General features: G+C 42.3%; 1 protein-coding gene across 1 annotated transcript in view; it reads left to right on the top strand.

Annotated features, from left to right (window-relative positions):
* si (sucrase-isomaltase (alpha-glucosidase)) overlaps positions 1-15,892 on the top strand; it is a 72,676-nt gene extending 56,784 nt beyond the window's left edge. Inside the window, exons 40-47 of the mRNA XM_034604547.1 lie at positions 2,700-2,848; positions 3,749-3,833; positions 4,022-4,078; positions 5,159-5,283; positions 5,626-5,714; positions 7,409-7,458; positions 12,570-12,740; positions 15,516-15,892. Of these exons, the coding sequence (XP_034460438.1) occupies positions 2,700-2,848; positions 3,749-3,833; positions 4,022-4,078; positions 5,159-5,283; positions 5,626-5,714; positions 7,409-7,458; positions 12,570-12,740; positions 15,516-15,593 (804 nt within the window). The 3' untranslated portion in view covers positions 15,594-15,892. The remainder of the gene's footprint in view (positions 1-2,699; positions 2,849-3,748; positions 3,834-4,021; positions 4,079-5,158; positions 5,284-5,625; positions 5,715-7,408; positions 7,459-12,569; positions 12,741-15,515) is intronic.
* Positions 15,893-18,494: the final 2,602 nt, after the last annotated feature.

The following is an 18,494-nucleotide window of genomic DNA, read 5'->3' as shown; positions in this document are numbered from 1 at the left end:
AGGCATAACACAAAAACAATTTCTTAGTTTTTTAAGGCAAAGAGGCCAAACTAACTTTGAAAGACAAATGGTTAACATGTGTGAGAGGGGTACTGGTCCACGTCCATGTATGAACATCCAACTTTATACATACCTGGGTAGGTCACTGCTATTGAATACTTGGTGAGGATATGATATTTGAGCCTTGATCAGGTACCATGCAACATCTTTTACAGTACTTGCACTAACACCAGTAAGTCTGCACAGCATTTTCTGTAGTAATTATATTGTTTGGTACAACATAATATAATTAAATAGCCATGCAGTTAACTTTACTATGATCATCAGTCAACATACTGTATCAGTGGTCATCCCCACATTTATTTGCAAGATGTAATCTCTAAAATGTCCAAATCCTTACCTCTATTCCTATCTTAAACTTTCTGGTTATTGTGAAAGACTTGGACACACAACCACAGCCATGCATCATGCTTAATCCTGTGTGATATGAACTGTATAAGACCCGTTGAACCCTGCAGCGACAGATAGAGACAGACAAAAAAGGGAAAAAGAGGGATGTCTTAATAAATTACTTTAACCACCTAGAGGGGCACTTAGTAGAGTGCATACCTCCGCCAAGGCCCAACAGTCCCCTGCGAGAAACCTTATTTAAATTCACTCCATCCAGATTTTTATTTGAATCTGCACCAAATCACACACACTCATGAATATCGGTCCCGGTAAAGATGTCACCAAAATGTTGCGGGTTCTGTCCTGACCCATACTGCATCTTTCCTCTAAGTTTCCTCCTAATTCGTTCACTGGTTTTTGCGCAATCATGCTAACTAGCAAACCAAATCACCTAAACAAATGCACAACAGCTCTTTGGCAACGGTAACAATTAAAACCCAACTTGAGTCAGAAGCTTAAAGCATCAACCGGATACCTTGTCTGGACTAATCCAGTTCAGGCTGGGAAGCAGAACTCAAGTGTCGATGTTTATATTCACATTAATATGCATTAGTACCTGTTTATCTCCAAGTCATTTCATTGGTCTCTTGCTCTTTACTACACACACAACTTGTGTGATGAGTACTTACCCCTGAACACTTCCAATTGTGAGGCATGAGCGTGCACAAGGAGTGTGTCTGGAAAGGGAAGCAGGTGTTAGAACTCCTGGGTTTCCACATAATTACAATCCTCTGAATACACTCAGAAAATTACACGATAATCTGGCAAACTCCTTAGGTCATAAGATAATAGAGATGTTCTGAATTCAATCATAAGCTGTTAGGCCTGTACTTAGTAACCACCGGGCTACGGTCAATAATTATTATCAAATCTGAAGGTACACACCTGGACACACACGCACGCACGCACACACACACGCACGCACGCACCCACACACGGTATCATAAGGAGGAGCATATGGTGATAACATGGTCCGGCTGAAAATCTTCATGATCCTCTGTGTGTGTGTGACCAGACCCTGATTTTTGTTCTTACTGCAGCTCCAGAAAAACGGAGCTAAAACATTTAAATCTTCCTGTAGTCTCAAAATGACAGTACACTGTGTCCCTCCTCTCCTGTCCTTGTCTCTTAAGGGGGGAGTCACACTTGTTGCCAATTAAAATCAGGTAAATGTCAGCACAGCGTGAAGCAGTGGAGGCACGGGCATCATTTAGAAGTGCGAACAGACCATTTGATTATTTCTGGCATGTGCCACAAACCAAACAGGGCTGCCGTCAGTCTCCTCTAGTGCCTGAAGTTATTCATTCTCAGCGTCGTTGTCAAATACAAATGAGGAACAGTCAACGCTGCAAACAGGATGACAGGATTTGAGAAATGCAGGTGCGTGTGGATGTGCATTTATTTCACAGATGAATCTAAACGTAATACAGACTCTGCATATAGACCTGCTTGTGTGCGAGCATCTGCACCTGTAACTGGGAGAAATAAATAGCCGGAGCAAATCCAGTTCGTCAGCTGACAGATCTGTACGCCAGCTGAACCCCTCCCAGGCACTTCGCAACTCGCCTCAACCCCAGCACCTCCTTTTCATCCTGAATCTGACCTCATCAATGTCACGATGCCTGTTCTTCTGTTCATGGAAGGGTGCTAAGGTGTGCTCTCCCTACCATACGTCTATTTTATACCACAATCGGCCAGTATATACGTGGGTCATTTAAATGAGGGTAAACCCGCTAAAAAGGTGAAGACTTCTTTCCCATTGTCAGTAGAGGAGTTTCAGTTCGCTCTTGTGTTGACTCGTGTGTCACGTTTCCATCACTGCAGATCGGAAGCCAAAGCCGATTAAAACCCATTTCTACTTTGACCTGGGAGTGAATCCTGACTGGGTTCATTTACATTGCAGACAAAAGCCAGATATTGGAAGGTGTCGGTGGGTTATTTAAGGCGTTCCACATATGCAGGTGAAAGGGCAGGGAACAAAGCCGTACCGCCAAATATAACATATTCATTATTAAGATCAAATGACCCTTTGATGAATGTGATAAAGGTCTTCCTGAAAGGTTAAAGTGACTTTGCTACTGCTGTTGTGTTTCGATTGGATTTTGGAAAGTTTAGCAGCAGTTTAACTCTCAGTCTTGTTGGCATCATTGTAAATGCAGGACCCTGAAGACCCTGAACACAGATATCAATCATTTTCTTTCCAATCGTTTTGGTATAACCTGTCCTTTTTTAAATTGATTTTCTCTCAGAGACAAGACCCTGTTGCCTGGAACTCCACCTTTGCTGAGGCGTCCCGGGACGTCCTGAACATCCGTTACACCCTCCTGCCCTACCTGTACACACTGATGTACGAGGCTCATACCAAAGGAAGTACAGTAATCAGACCTCTCCTGCATGAGTAATCACACACACACACACACACACACACACACACACACACACACACACACACACACCCACGCACGGGCCCGATCTTTTCTGCTGACGTCATGGCTCTTACATTACAAGTAAAGACTTAATGAAGTCATTTCGGTATTAACAGCATGAATCTTTTATCCTGATTGCTGGCAAGACCACCTGATTTTATACTACATTATTTCTTATCAGTATGCAGAATGTCCCATGTGGTGGTTGCTGGACTGAAACCAATTTAAGGAAAGCTTTCATTTTAGTGCCTCAACACGTTTCCAGCACCGCTCCGTTTTAATGCCGAGCTCGTTTTCAACTAGTTACAATATGTAACCATCAAAGCCTCCCTTACAAGCTACAGGTGTTAGAATATGTGGGAGAAAATAATTGCCCACTGTCTATGCATCCATGTTCTTTTTAGTGAGGTTAGAAAAGCTGTTTTGCAACATCTGCCCATTTGAAGAACATGACAAGGTCCGAAAATTACAAGGGTTTCAACCACTTGAGCAACTGCCATTAAGACGCCCTTGAGCAAGGCACTTTGATTCAAATGTAACCATGTATTTAGACGACTCGGTATTAGAAGCTCCCAGATGTGGACGTGTGAAACTGTAGAAAAAAATAACACACGCGCACATGCGCACGCACACACACACACACACACACACACACCATATTTATCTATTATAAGAAACTCTTGTAAAGTCACAGATGGTGTTTAAGGAGCTGGCAGGGTAAGTCTGGCAGCGTTATTTAGCTTGCATAGTCAAATCATCGAATCCTGAATGAGTACTTCAACAGTCATCTGGCCTGAGGAGACGTGAGGGAGCATTGGAAATATAAATATTTTTTCCGTCTGCTTAAATGATTCTGTGTTTTTGCGTCACAGGTTTGTGAACGATAGAGCTACATGGGACATCCACAAGCAGTTCCTCTGGGGACCTGCTCTGCTGATCACCCCTGTACTCGACCAGGTACACACACACACACACACACACACACACACACACACACACACACAGACATACAACGTGCTTTAGTTTTCCCCCCGCAGTATTTAAGATATCACAAATGTAGCTTATCAATCATTTCAGGGGTAGCTGTCAGTCTACTGCTCCGGGCCTGTATTTCTCTTTTGGTTAACTGATTTTGTGATTGACAGGGAGCCAGGAGCGTGGATGGCTATGTTCCCGACGCACGCTGGTATGACTTCCACTCGGTAAGTTTATGTCCACAACAACCAGGAAACAATTATGCTGCTTTCAGATATGCACTGAACGCTGGATATTCTCCTGACATTCCCCTGAAGGGCTGCACATGAGAACGCAAATGTCTGAGTGAGATTTTCCGATATTTCTCGGGTCAGCCTTCTAGTAAGAACGCTGGGGAATGTCTGAATGAGCTCGTGTGAGAATAGACCAAGAGATCTTCTGGAGGATTCACTGCTAACAAGCGTGTTTTGATGAGGTTTCTAACGCGACCGAAAAATTGAGTACAAAAAGCTGTGCCACACACGTAGAAGACACAGAGGAAGATGGGGACATTCTCCAGAGTTCATGTCTGAAAACGGCTTTAGAGTGAAAAAACTAACAATACATTAGCTGGCACTGAAGCAACATTAGAGGAAGAGCTCAGCGCATCTGACTGGCTTCTTAGTGCCTGCATAATGTCCCATCCTAAGGTATGAGAGTCCATCTGTGCACCTCGTCTTGTGATGTGCATTCAAAGCAGTGCAAGTATGAGGTGCTTTATGTCTAAACAAAAAACAAATATATGTAGAACAAGACACCAAAAAAAACCCAGAGACATTAAAACTACAACAAAAAACCCAAATGACAGACGTCTCTGACAACATCATTAAGGAGATTTTTGCTCAACAACTGCAGAAGGCGCCTTCATTACAAAAGCAAACATCCAATCACTCAGTCTCTTTCTAGCTGGGGGACTCCCCCATCTGTTAGGCAGCATTATGAAGCCAAACAAAACTCAAGGAACAATATATTGAATGGAGGCCCGGGATGGTGGAGAGGAGTGGTTACTCGTTCCCTGAGCATACACACAGGCTGTCAGACGAAATGACCAAGGACAAAGAGGAATTAAGAAGTTTGCAAAGACGTCCTATAGAAATAAATTGCAGGAAGGTTTCAGAGGAAGCCTTTGTAGACATATTTCCACTGTGCGCCTCGCTCACAAATGGCAATTTCCCACTAAGGAATGAATGAAGAAAATGACTCAAAGTTTAACTACCTGTAGTATTTCTTGTATTTTAACAGTGTGTATTTATTGCTGCATTTGTCAGGCTAAATATGTTGGAGTGCGCGGCAAGATGGTTCCTATGAACACGCCCATGGACCGCATTAACCTTCATATCAGAGGAGGCTATGTCATACCCTGGCAGAAAGCAGAGAACAACACATTTTACAGGTAAGTGCTCACAAATCTACATGTTAACATCCTGTGTGTCTATTGTGTCTTTTCTGTCTTTTAGTGCGTCTCTCTACCTGTGCAGAAAGGCAGGGTGGGCAGGCGGGGAGGCAATGTGCACTGCTGCTATACTTGATTGGATAGATTGTGGTCATCTCTGGTTGTTAGTGTGTTGTTCAGGTTAAAAAGAAGAGACAGTTAGGGGGGGGGATGTTCCAGCAGCAGTGAGATCAGGTGGATCCCCTCAGCACAAATGTTAATGTTTATGTCCTCAGCAGAAGCGAGGCGGCATTAATAAATGTCCTTCAGTGTTAAAACCCTCTTTACCTCCTTCTTTCTCAGTCGGAAGAATCCTCTTGGACTGATAGTTGCCCTGAGCGACAGCGGAACTGCTCAAGGATCGTTCTTCTGGGATGATGGAGAAGGAATAGGTAAGTGAAAGGTCACCCTTTAACACACACACACACACACACACACACACACACACACACACACACACACACACACACACACACACACAAACACACGCACATCGGGCAGCTAATTTATTTGACTTGTGCAGCTTTTGTTCTATACCTGCCTGTTTGGAACGGGCTGCTGAGCCTGTGGTAATACTGGTTGCAGCTTTCTTTCTGAAACTGAAAACACGACCTGTAACAACCGGCTGCTGATATTGATATTTAATATTGAATGTATCACATTTCCAAATTGCACCAAATTCCACACTGCACTTCGTTGAGCGTTAAGTGTGAAGATGACGAGATGAACGGTTCTTGAGATATGCAAGCCACATACAGACAGACGGATATTTCTGGAATATAGATAGATGATGTATCTGTGACACATGTAAAGCGTCCTTGGGTCTCTTGAAAGGCGCTTTATAAATTCAAGTTATTATTATTATTAATGTTGATAAGTCAGAGCTGGTTATTGGAAGACATCGGTCAGAATTTGCATTAACTTTGTTATAGATGCAATTTTGAAAATGGGGAAATGAGGATCAGGATGAATGTCTGCAATATCCCACTATGTGGCACACTCATGTACAGTATGAGAGAGCACGATTTTACTGAATATGAATTTTCTCTTTGATATTCTCAGATTGACACAGTCAACTATAAAGTAGTGTGTCTATACTTCCTCATCCTCTCTCTCTTTCACACACACACAAACACACACACACACACACACACACACACACACACACACACACACACACACACACACACGCACACATTAATATACGAACAGAACCAGCCTCCAAAGTGCTCCGGTGAGCAGATGCACTCCTCTGAGAAAGGTGTGTTTGTGTTGGGACAAAGAAAGAGGGAGCAAAGATAGAGAGGGACCGAGGGATGACAGAGAAAGGGAGTGACAGAAACTATTACAGTAATTCTGCGTCGCCGCCTGGAGATACGCTCTCCATCACTCCTCTTTTATCTGCTCCCTCGCTCCTCACTTCAGCATCTCGCCGTCTGTCGGCGGTGCAGCTGCTCCGTGTCTTTCTTGTTCGCTCTGCCTCTCGCTGTAGCGCCTGCTTACCTGTATTATCAGCTCTTTTTTTTTTCTGCATTTCTGATTTTCACTTCAGAGGGTGAGCTGCTCACTCGGCTGTCAATCACGCAGACTCATTTGTGCGCTGGCCACGCATTCACTCAGCCAGTCTGATGTTCACCCATTCATAGACTTATTAATTATTCATTCTTTTATGTGGTGAAGTAGTGTAGCTGGTCAATTATTTACCTCAGCGACATCCCTAATTACGAGCCTCATTTAATCAAGCACTAATAAGTTGACGAAATACTTTGTGATGAGTCACTGTGTAGTGTATAAATAAAATATATTTCTCGTCTTATTTGGTCATGCATGCACTCAGTGTTCTGTTTACACAGTAAAGCATCCTTTCACCACATAACTTAGTCTTTGACCCACGTCATCGGGTGACCACTTAGTTATATACCCGCTTCCCACTGAACTCGGGCCTTTGGTCAACATGAATTGTCTCATCCTGTCTCTCGCTCTCTCTCTCCCTCCGTCATTCATTCAAGTCGCGGCACCTATTTTCTCTGCCCCTTCCATTTCTTCCTCATTATGTAATTCACTCCGATTTTCTCTCTCTCCTCAGACACGGTTGAGAGAGGACAATATCTGCTGACCTCCTTCGCAGCGGAATCGGTGAGTTCAGGGGGCCAACTACATGTCATGTCTCCCCCCCCTTCATTATTGTTATTAATGCAGCAGAACTGGGAGAATAAGGCCGGGCTTTTACCATGAAACAGGGCTGTGGTAGGCAGATGTCAAAGGCTAACCACTGGAAACCATTAGCACATGATTTCTCTCTAACTTTGGGGTGGTGGTTTGGATTTGAGCTTTTATGAACTACACACACAGATTGCAGGAGCTTTTTTTTTTTTACGTGTGTACTACAATTTTATTCACTTGGTCTCATTGCTTTTGATGTACAATTTAGTCGTCCTGTGCAATTCATGGTGACATAAGTGACTGTGGGGTGGATACATCAAGACCCCGTTCAGACCTGGTGTTAACATCTGTCCTGAGTCATCTGATCCCAAGTGGTGACGCTAAGTACACGCACCAAAATGCTTCATAGCTGCGTGCATTCATTCATTCAGTCCCTCCTGAGTCCTGTCTCTCTCATTTCCCCTCACTGGCACAGACACACACCCCGACACACTCATCTGGGTAAAAACAACAATCATTTCCTCTTCACAAACACAAATGATGTTCTGATCATTTGCATTTAAAGCGGGAAAGTGAAATCCAAGTGGCCACAGGAGACAGATGCAGGACACATTGTAATACCAGGTGTGAAGGGATGATCTTATTGCTGTGATCTGATCTGTCACGATGGAGGTTAATACCAGGTCTGAACACGGCCTGTGTTTGTAAGGCCTCTGTGCCATCACCATGCCGACACCCCTGATGAAGCCACAGTTTCATTTTCTCCAAGTGATTCTGTTGTGCACACACCTGGGTCCTGTACTACGGAGCGGGCTCAACATAACCCTGATATCTTTCTGTTGTCTGGCTGAAATTAACCTAACAAACACCGTCAGGCTAAGCGGTCACACGAAGCTGGTTAGCAACTAGTTAAGAAAACCTTTCCTACTCTAGATATGAGCGTGTGCACATCAAAGGGGCGGTGTTTACTGCATATGACCAATCACATGACATGGAAAAGTTAACTGGCAGCACAGTCGCCTATTTAACAAACAAGGAGCAAACTGTTATATTAAAAAATACAAGGAGAACAAACACATCAGCCAGAGTAAAATAAATAAATGCAGGAAGGACAGCTGGGAAAAAGTCACGGATTGTGTGAACGTGTAAGTTACGGAGCCCCCCCCCCGGTGACATTTGGTAAAAAAGATATATTACGTGGCTACGACATAATAACACGCGGGAAGGAGACAAATAACTCGGGGCCGCGAGATATGAATCTGTTCTTTACTAACAAGACCTGTCGAACTGGAGTGAAGAGGCCTCTTGGATAAGATGAAACGTTTCACTTAATCACATGATGTCGCCTCTATAATGAGATTTAGTTTAACACACTCTGTCTGCACTGGCTCTGAATGAGGCCACACTTTGATGGAAACGTGAGTATTACTAATCAATAAAAAACATGGACCTATTTCTGCACGACAGGGCGCACGGAGCATGACTGTGCGCACTTGGTGTTATGGTGACAGGATGCGCCTGTTGCATCTGGAGACTAGGAGGGATTGGGATGTACTGGGTGTGTGAGCGGTGGGGATCCACTTAACAAACCAGACATTAAACTTCCCTTATCCTTCCCCTTAAAGGGATAGTTCACCCACAAATGAAAATTCTGTCATTATCTACTCACCTCTACGCCGATGAAGTGTTTGAGTCCACAAAACACTTCTGGAGTCTCAGGTGAAAACTTTGTTAAAGCAGAATCCGATACAATTGAAGTCAATGGTGAGTCCTTCTTCAGACGTAATTAAACAACAGAAAAAACACAACATGCCTCCATACTGCTCGAGTGGTGTCATCCAAGTGTCTGCAAGCCCCGACATTCATATTCGAATTACACTGTGTTCTAAGCCTAAAAGTCCATCGGAAGAGGCTAAGCTAGCGGACGTTAGCACATCAGTCAGTCCATGAATACACCATGTAGGAAGATATCAGCGAACTTTTAGGCTTAAAACAGGATGTAAATGACGCCGTTTCGAGTCGGCTATGAATGTCGGGGCTTTTTCTGTTGTTTTATTACGTCTGAAGAAGGACTCACCATTGACTTCAATTGGATTGTGTAAATGTGGATTCGGCTGCAACAAAGTTTACCCCTGAAACTCCAGAAGTGTGTCCTGGACTGAAACTCTTCACCCACCCCTCCATTGGCATAGTGGTGAGGAGATAATGAGTGAAGTATAATTTTTCAGTGAACTTTCCCTTTAAGGAGAGTGCAAACCGCACAACAGTTAAGTGTCACTTTGGTGAGGGACGACTGCACGAGTCTCAAAGAGAGAGCAGGAGGAGGATGGGGGCTGTCACAAGGTAAATCTGTAAACTATCTCTCCCCCATTCCAAATAAATATTACATTTCATAGGATAAACCTACTTAAAGGGAAGGATACAAGTATAAAACTATGTCTTGTTATCCTGCAATGCAGACAGTCAGTGGTACTGTGAGCACATTGCTCCTACTTAAAGATACTCATCTGAGTAGGTAACAGGATTTGCTGGGCCTCTGAAGCCCCCTGCCCTCCTCGGAGACCCTCTAACAATCCACACCGAGCTCCACAGGATCCTCTAAGAACGGTGACGTCATGTTTCAAAGGAATTGATTGGTCAGTGGGCGGGGATATCATACAGGTTGAGATATTATCTCCAACAAAGCCGTTCAGCATAAGTTACCGTGGTGATTTTCCCCCGACAAGAAGTGAACGAGCTTTGAAGGACTGAAAAACCTGAAGTGAACCTGAAGTTGCCCTGATCACTGCGAATCCCGCTTCGCAGTACAGGCTCCTGCTTAGTATTTACATGGCTCAGAGCGGACATGCTGCCTGGCACAGAGGTGGTTGGAGTGGAGCAGCTGTGGTTGTGTTCATGCAGATCACATTGTGTTCTTGGTGGTTTTCCCCCCAAATTGCTCTCACATCTCTATCGGCTCATATAATCTCTTATCGCAAACACAAGCACAAAGAGAGGTTTTGTGGCCTCAGTTGGCAAAACACGAATGGTGCCTCCAAAACTACATGTTGCACATGCCTCATTCATCAAGTGAAGATTTAAATGTGGATAAAACTACCATGGCAAATACCAAACCAATAAGCAGTGTGATTATATCGAGCAGTGTTACCTTTAGAAAGATACCAATATTCTCCATATAGACCCTGTAGTTGCAAAGATATAGTATGTCAAAATTTGGACATGCCATTTTCGAGTAGGGGGCAGATTTTCAGGGTTTAACAAGGTATTTTGACAAATAATGTAATACATAGATGTTCCCCTTAGTCCCTGCCCTTAGAGATAGAATGTCTGAAGTTATCATTCAGTATTAACAAGCGTATTCACTCCATCTACAACCTCTAATTTGACACCTACCCTATTTATAAGGGCTCAGACACCTTACCTTCATATATCAGCATTTAATTAATTAAGACATGGGAAGGAGGGTTGAACAAAATAGAAGCTCTAAAGTGCAAACAAGGTTTGTATATTTTTGAGTTGGTCTGTCTGAGCCATGAAAATGGTTTGAAAAGGGCTCAGTATTCTGCTGCTGCTCAGAGGATCTCTGATGAGACAGTAATGAGCCAAAAGAATATCATTGTACATCGCATTGTGAATCCCAAGCAATAGCATCAACCCCACCGACCTTGCTACATTTCATGAGAATCCACGACCTCACCAACACATTTAAAAAGGTTTTAAAGGGGAAAAAATGGGAAATCTTACAAACAAAGGCACAAATGTGACATTGACGCTGGACATGCACAGACGTACTGACAGTTAGAAGTTAGAAGTGCTGCAAAACCCTTACGGCCAAGTTCAGGGAGAGGAGAATGTTTTCCAGGCCACAGTTTGATCACATTTTGATTCAGACATGACAGAAACGGCCTAATCGCTGGGACTAATGGGACCAACCTAGCCCCATTTGCTTCCCGAGCCAGACAAGGGCACACAATCACACACAGGCACACGGTAATGAGCGTGGGTTTAATCACAAACATACACGCGCACACATACATTGTATGCACACATCTACAGTATACATGTACACACGTACAGCGACCATAGCCAAACATCTGTGGCTGTCCTCTGCCTACCATCAGGCTCATTCCAAAGCAATTTCACGCAGCGATAAAACAGGCACACTGTCTGACAGCCAAAGGGGGAGAGGGAGAGAGAAAGAGAGCATGAGTGTGTGTGACTTTGAGTTCTAATGTGCTTTTGTGTGTGTGTGTGTGTGTGTGTGTGTGTGTGTGTGTGTGTGTGTGTGTGTGTGTGTGTGTGTGTGTGTACAAGCAGATGTGGGAAGATGAGGATAAGTTGGGCAATGAGGCCACTGCTGCCTGGCAGATTAGCAGATCGTATGCCATTTTGGATGACTATCTGAATGTAGATGTGTGTGTATGTGTGTGTGTGTGTGTGTGTGGGTGTGTGTGTGTGTGTGTGTGCTCCTTTAGTTTCATACGAGTTTTGTTCCTTCGAAGTGAGGCAATTTACAAAGTGAGATTAGTTTTGTCTCTCTGATTCAAAGGGGCTGTCACTTCTGTTAAGTGATAATCCATGTGTTTGTTTGTGTGTGTGTGCGTCAAAGCATGTGTCTTAATCCACAGTGTAAACATGGTAAGAGCACAGATTTCAAACTGCCAAAACAATCAAGAGCTCCATGCAGAAGATAACATCTACTAAAAGCGAGTCATAGAGAAAAAAATTATATCACAGTGGATATAAAACTAATGACATGGAGAAAGATACTCAAATGTTAAATCTTACTCTGTGAAGAGATGAAGCGTGGAATAAAACTGGATACAGAGAGGTGGAAGTCCATGGCTCAGCTCACCACAGCCCATTTTCAGCAAATTACACTGACAACGCTAAGTTCAGGATTTATGATCTGCCTGTGACACAAATCAGAAGCTGTCTTCACTACTATAAAGTAAATATATGCATGGGATGAAAAATGTTTAAGTAGATATTAATCAAATCACTTTTGTATTACGTTTAATCTATTTTTATTCATTTTCTTTGCCTCTTTGTTCCGTCTTCCTATTTTCCAACACTTCTTCCAGAGCAAGTTGACGAGTGAGGTCGTCCACAATAACACGGCCCCTGCTGAGCAGTTGATCCTGGGCGTGGTGAAGGTTTGGGGCGCCGGCAGCGTCAAGATCGCATCAGCCAACTTAACAGACGCAGGCGGAACACAGCATCAGCTGACCCCCCAGCACAACCTCGACTCTCAGGTCAGCTGCGTTTTGTTTAGTTGCCATAGTAACTTTATTTAAGATGTGATTAATTCTATTAAATTAGAAGTTACAATTTCTAAATCACAAGCTGAATCAATTATAACTAAATATTCCTCTACGTTTTTAAATTGGCTTAGAATAACACGGTCTTAATTCAATCTGCCTTTGTGCACTAGCTTCTCTGAGATAAACACAAATCATCAAGTACAGGAAAAGGTCTTTGACCGCAAAAGCTTTTCACAGAGGTTGAAATGCTGGTTTCTGGAAAATGAGTGATATCCTCGTGCACATAGTTGTTGACAGAAACTGACTTATAATGTGTAAAAGATCCTATTTTCTTCTTTGGTTATGTTTTATTCAATTTACCAATAAAGTAACCACATCATACCAATGCTGTGAATCAGAAAACGTGAATAGAGCCAAAAAATGTCTCCAGCTTTCAAGCATTTGCTTGAAAATCAACATTTTTATTTTGTAACACTTTGTTTTGCAGTGTTATTAACTGGTTGTTAATAATCTAAATGCTAGATAGAGGTATCTGCTATGGGAAAATAGGAAACTTCGATATTAATCAAACGATATGAACCGATGTGTACGGTGACTCAACACAATACCATTTAAAAAAACACACATGGAGAAAATATTTTCATCAATTTGACAACACAAAGAGAAAACGAGAAAGAAAAGAGCAAACACTCACAACTCAAAGCAAGTGTTGCCACTTTCAGTTGTGTTGTAAGTAGTATTTGATTTTGTAGAGAGTATTTGGTTGTATTGTGAGTATTTGATTGTAGTGTGATAAAGATGTAGTGTTAAAGAAGTTCAAATGTGTTTTCTAATGTTGCAATGCATTGAACTCTGAGGGCCATCATTAATATGTATACAATGTGCAATACATTACATATTATTTAGCTGATGCTTTTATCCAAAGCAACTTACAATAAGTACAGATAATGCACATATGCTGTAGCATCCCACATACAGATTGCTGCTCCAATAACCTCAAAACAAAGATATGAATCACCGTCTAACATGCATACAATCAGTGCCATCGAATGTAGCGGGTTTGTGCAGTAGTATCATAGCTGAGTGAGCCTCCTTTATCGTTGCATGAACTCATTTCATAAACACACCCCCAGCTTCAGAGTCGATTGAGCATTTCCCTGCCAGTCAAAACCTGTCACTACAAATTTTTTTTAAAAAGCAGCACTCAGGTTCACAACCCGGCCCCTGCTGTGCTGCACTTTGTCATCTAATAGCTGTAATCAACTCTGCAATCCCCCTGACACTGTTGTTTCGTGATGAGCACAGAGCCGGAGACATGACTCCGGGAGCGTGATTTTTAGAGCCGCTCGTGTAAAATGATTGTCATTTCCTCTTCCTCCCTCCATCATTTGCTCCAGTGGTTGAACCGAAAAGAAAAGTGACAGAAAATCATGGGGGGGGGGGGCATTGTGTACTCAAACCTAAGCCACACGCACTGTTACACTACGTGCCCCGTGATGATTCACGCGTCCGAAATGCCTTACAGTATCATAGGTACTGTAATTGTTCGTGGCCGTGTTTAAAATATTGAGCACCGTGATATTGTCGACTCTTTACATTAAATTAATTTCACTCTAGTATCTCTGTGTAAATCTCCTCTCCGGTGCTGTGCAGGGAGATCAGTGTAAACTGTAAGGTTAAGCTGGAGCTCAGGATACCTCAGAGCGGAGTTAATGTTCATCATAACAGGGCTTGAGCTGCGGTCATCCTCTCCCATCAAGGCAAGGTTGCAGAGACAGAAGTTGAAATATGCACATATAGGAGTAATGAGGAAAATGTTGTGATCACAAGAAGAGACGTATCAGCTTTTTACAATGAAACACATCGTTTTTGAGGTGGCGGATGGGCGATGCGGACGGTGACTCCTCCCAGAGTGTGAAACAGAAGAAAGAGGGAAGACAATGCCAGGTTTAAAAGGATTGCATGTGTTCCCTCTTCTCATTTGGCCTTTGATAAAATGTTCCTGTCAAGGTTGTGTACTGTACTCAGAGCACTTATCAAGAGCATGAAAATGATAGGCCCAGCAGCTCCATAAATAACCACAGGTGAACGAAGCCCAGAAGTCTTAGATTTATACTGTTCTTGGAGGAGACAGACAGGGCGAGTCAAGACGAGAGGCCAAGAATTGCAGATGAGCAAAGTCAAAACGACGGAGGGATTTTGAATGTGTGTGTGTGTGTGAGAGAGAGAGAGTGTGTGTGTGTATGTGTGTGTGTGATGGTGATGCATGGATGAGTCGAGAATAATGAAAAGACAGGCTAGGAGGGGAGGACGGACAAAAGTGGTGGAGGGTGAGAGAATACACCACAGAAAAACAGATGGAGAGGAAGAGAGAGGTGAAAGGGAGAATGAAAGATGGGCAGGGGGGAAGGAATAAGGGCAGAGAGAGAGAGAGGGATGAGGATGAGACAGACCGCGCGGAGTAATAAGTGGTTTTTCAGCTCGAGACAATCCACTCATCTACAGGTCGGTGGGGAATCACACCTCTCTGCAGCCTGAATGACACGAGAAAGTTCAATATGTAGGATAACACACGTGTTAAAAAACTGAAACCTTACACTCCTTCATCCATGGTCAAAAACATAATTTTTTATATTTATGTATTTGATGTTTTATTTGTTTTATCTATGTTTTGTATTGGGTTTTTTCGGACCTGATCAATCATTCAAGCAATTTTTTGGGGGAAATTACGAACAGTTTAACACATTTCTCATCTTGTTTCTACAGGAGCTGATTATAGATGTCACTTCCAAGGCCATTCCTGTGGACCAGCCTTTCACCATAACGTGGTCGACCAGCATCTGATCAACAGCCCAGTCCCTTAGTTTCACTAGGAAACTATTAATATATCTGTGAATAGTGATAGTTATATTGTAAAGAAATGCAATGTCTCCGGAATGTGAATGATCCTAAATGGGCTCCTTGATTTAATGATGAAACTGTTGTTTTTTTCCTTCTTCTTTTTTACATAACTGTGTCTTTAAACATGAAATAACATCACACTGGTTTTAACACAGGTACATAACATTTTTTAAATTTACAAAATATACCTTCAACATCATCAGTGCAAAACCTCAAATGAATAAAGTGCTTGATATTGAAAAGAATAAAATGTTATTCTTGTTGTCTTTGATGAGATGTGGTCTCAGTCTGGATCAAAGTGAACCACATCAGATCAATTGCAGGAAGTCGTAGTAGAGACAGCGTTAAACAACAGAAGAAGAAAATGAAGCAGCTCACAGGATTGTTTGCAGCCTTCACCTCCAGTGATATGATATTTGAACGATGATGACCTTTTTTTGCTGGTAGTTAAACCGTTCTGATATTTCAGCGAAATTAAACGAAATTAACAGAGTGAATTCAAATGGAAAGTCAAATTTTTTACTATGATTTTCCTTAAAAAAAAACAAATTGATGCACGCCCGCCTACAAACAAATCAATGTAAAGTACAGGTAGACGCAGCCACGTAGGCAATTATGACAAGACGTACTATATCATACAAAAAGGCCCTGCTCCCTAAATTACAGTGTGAAACCAAAACTAACTTGATCCAATGTATTAAATGTAATAAAGACATAAACTTGGTCCGTACCATTTCAGGCATGAAGATACCCTCAGTTAGTGGGTTTTTGTGTGTAAAGCCCATTTCCTCCTTATTTCTGTCCTTGTGGCCCGTAAAACATGAGTGTATTTTCTTTTTTAAATAATAATTTCCATTCATCACCCTTCTGTTGAATCTCAGATTTATTTTATAATGCTCGTTTTATCTAACGAGCACAGACGTGATGCATTTTACCTGCACACATGTAGCTTCTGTTTCATTTAATTAACAGGTGGAAATATTGTGTCTAACTTGACTTATTGTCACATAATCTATTTAATAGTGGATTGGAAAAAAAAACCCATTCACCTAATTAGTGTCCACAGCACTTTACCTGCAGAGTGAGTAATTTTCAGAAATTGTTCTGGCCCTTACTTTACTCCACAGGCTTATCAGTAGGCAACAAACAGCGAACAGATGTTCATAACAAAATAGAAAAAGCTGTCAGGACTAATGACTAGTAGAGAGAAACACATGAATCACCTCTGCACTCGACAACTGGAAATGCTTTCATTCCAGACTTGCATGATGCTGTGATGCAGCATTGTGGAACACAGCAACGATGACAATGGCTTAACGGGAAGTGCCATTTAGCTCTGTTTAGTTGTATTGCAATTTAACTGTGTGTTTTGCCTCCACTGCTGCAGATAGGCAAGTATCAGTACATGTGTGGTCCTGTGTGGGTGTGCCAGGGACCCGACGCTAATAATAGCCCTCACCTGCGGCGAGCTGTCTACCTGTGCTTTGTCTCATCCCATTACGTCCCCGTATAGTGATACATTCATTCATTATTCAACCCGCAGTAAATGTAATGATATCAATTTAGCCGTGGGCACTTCAAATTGATTTCCACCTTAATCGCCACTTCATTGTAGGGAAGACAAGGGGGAGGAGGGGGGGCGGGGGGGGTTACTACTGACTGGTGGGTGTGGGTGTGTTTCTGTGCCTGTGTCCACGGAAAGTTCAATCTCGGAGCCCATCAGCTATCGTGAGATAACCAATTAGTCTCTGGGGGCAACTGCCAAACTTTTTGGCTGTCGGTGTAGACAGTGGATAATCTGGACTCCATCTTCTGTTTACAGTAAATGGTGAATGGTTTGTATATATAAAGTGCTTTTCTAGTCTGGATGACCAACCAAAGTGCTTTTACATTCCAGTTTTTTTTGCCATTCACCCACACACATTCATACAGTGCATCTATGGGCAGCTCTTCTTCTATTAGAAGGGACATTTTGGGTTCAGTGTCTTGCCCGATGACTCCCAATTGGTTGAACGAGCTCCCCATTGACATCAGGACAGAAGGAAGTCTACACATCCTCCGCCCCAGACTAAAAACACATCCGATGATGATGTCTAACAACCATCGTCAACTCTGATGTTTAAAAAAAAAAAAAGGAAAGAAAGTTAGTTGCACTTATATATTCCACTTACATGTAGCACTTGTAGTTTGGCTTTTTTGAAGCTAATGTACTTACATGATTCTTGCTGTTCTGGGTTTGTACCCTCATGGTTGAATGAACTTATTGTAAGTGGCTTTGGATAAAAGCGTCAGCTAAATGATATGTAAAGTAAGGTAATGTAAAGTAATTATGCGACCACTGAACGAGAAGAGAAGACTGGAGGGATGGAACCTAAACATTTCTCCACTGGAGTGTTCTGAATTTATATGTCATTTTATTTTTTCTGTCAGAATATGTTTGTAATCCTATTTTGACAGAAAACACCACGGGGCAATCAAACCTGGTTTTCTTTGTGGACATCAAGAAACAATCACATCTATTTATGCTAATATGTGTTTAAGTGACTCAAAATACCCAAACGTTTCTTTTTTTTCTGTCTTGCATGAATTTGTAAATTGCTTAAGTTGCACGAAACATTTCATGGTTGTATACGGTGTGAGCCTCACAAGCTTTCAGACTTCCTCTATGTTGTGTATACAAAGCTTCGGTTCTTTTCACACAGTGAAATTGTGCTGCCCGACAGCTTTTTCCCCAAACCAAAATCTCACTTAAATCTTATTATCCATAGATCAATGTGCTCTTTCTCTGACTTTTTGAGAGAGAACCCAGACAGCGTGCTTTTAAATGAGTGGCAATAACAATGC

Source organism: Hippoglossus hippoglossus, chromosome 13 (genome assembly GCF_009819705.1).
Source record: "Hippoglossus hippoglossus isolate fHipHip1 chromosome 13, fHipHip1.pri, whole genome shotgun sequence".
Lineage (NCBI taxonomy): Eukaryota > Metazoa > Chordata > Actinopteri > Pleuronectiformes > Pleuronectidae > Hippoglossus > Hippoglossus hippoglossus.
Note: the sequence above shows the minus strand (reverse complement) of the source record. Positions and strands in the feature narration are given on the sequence as shown.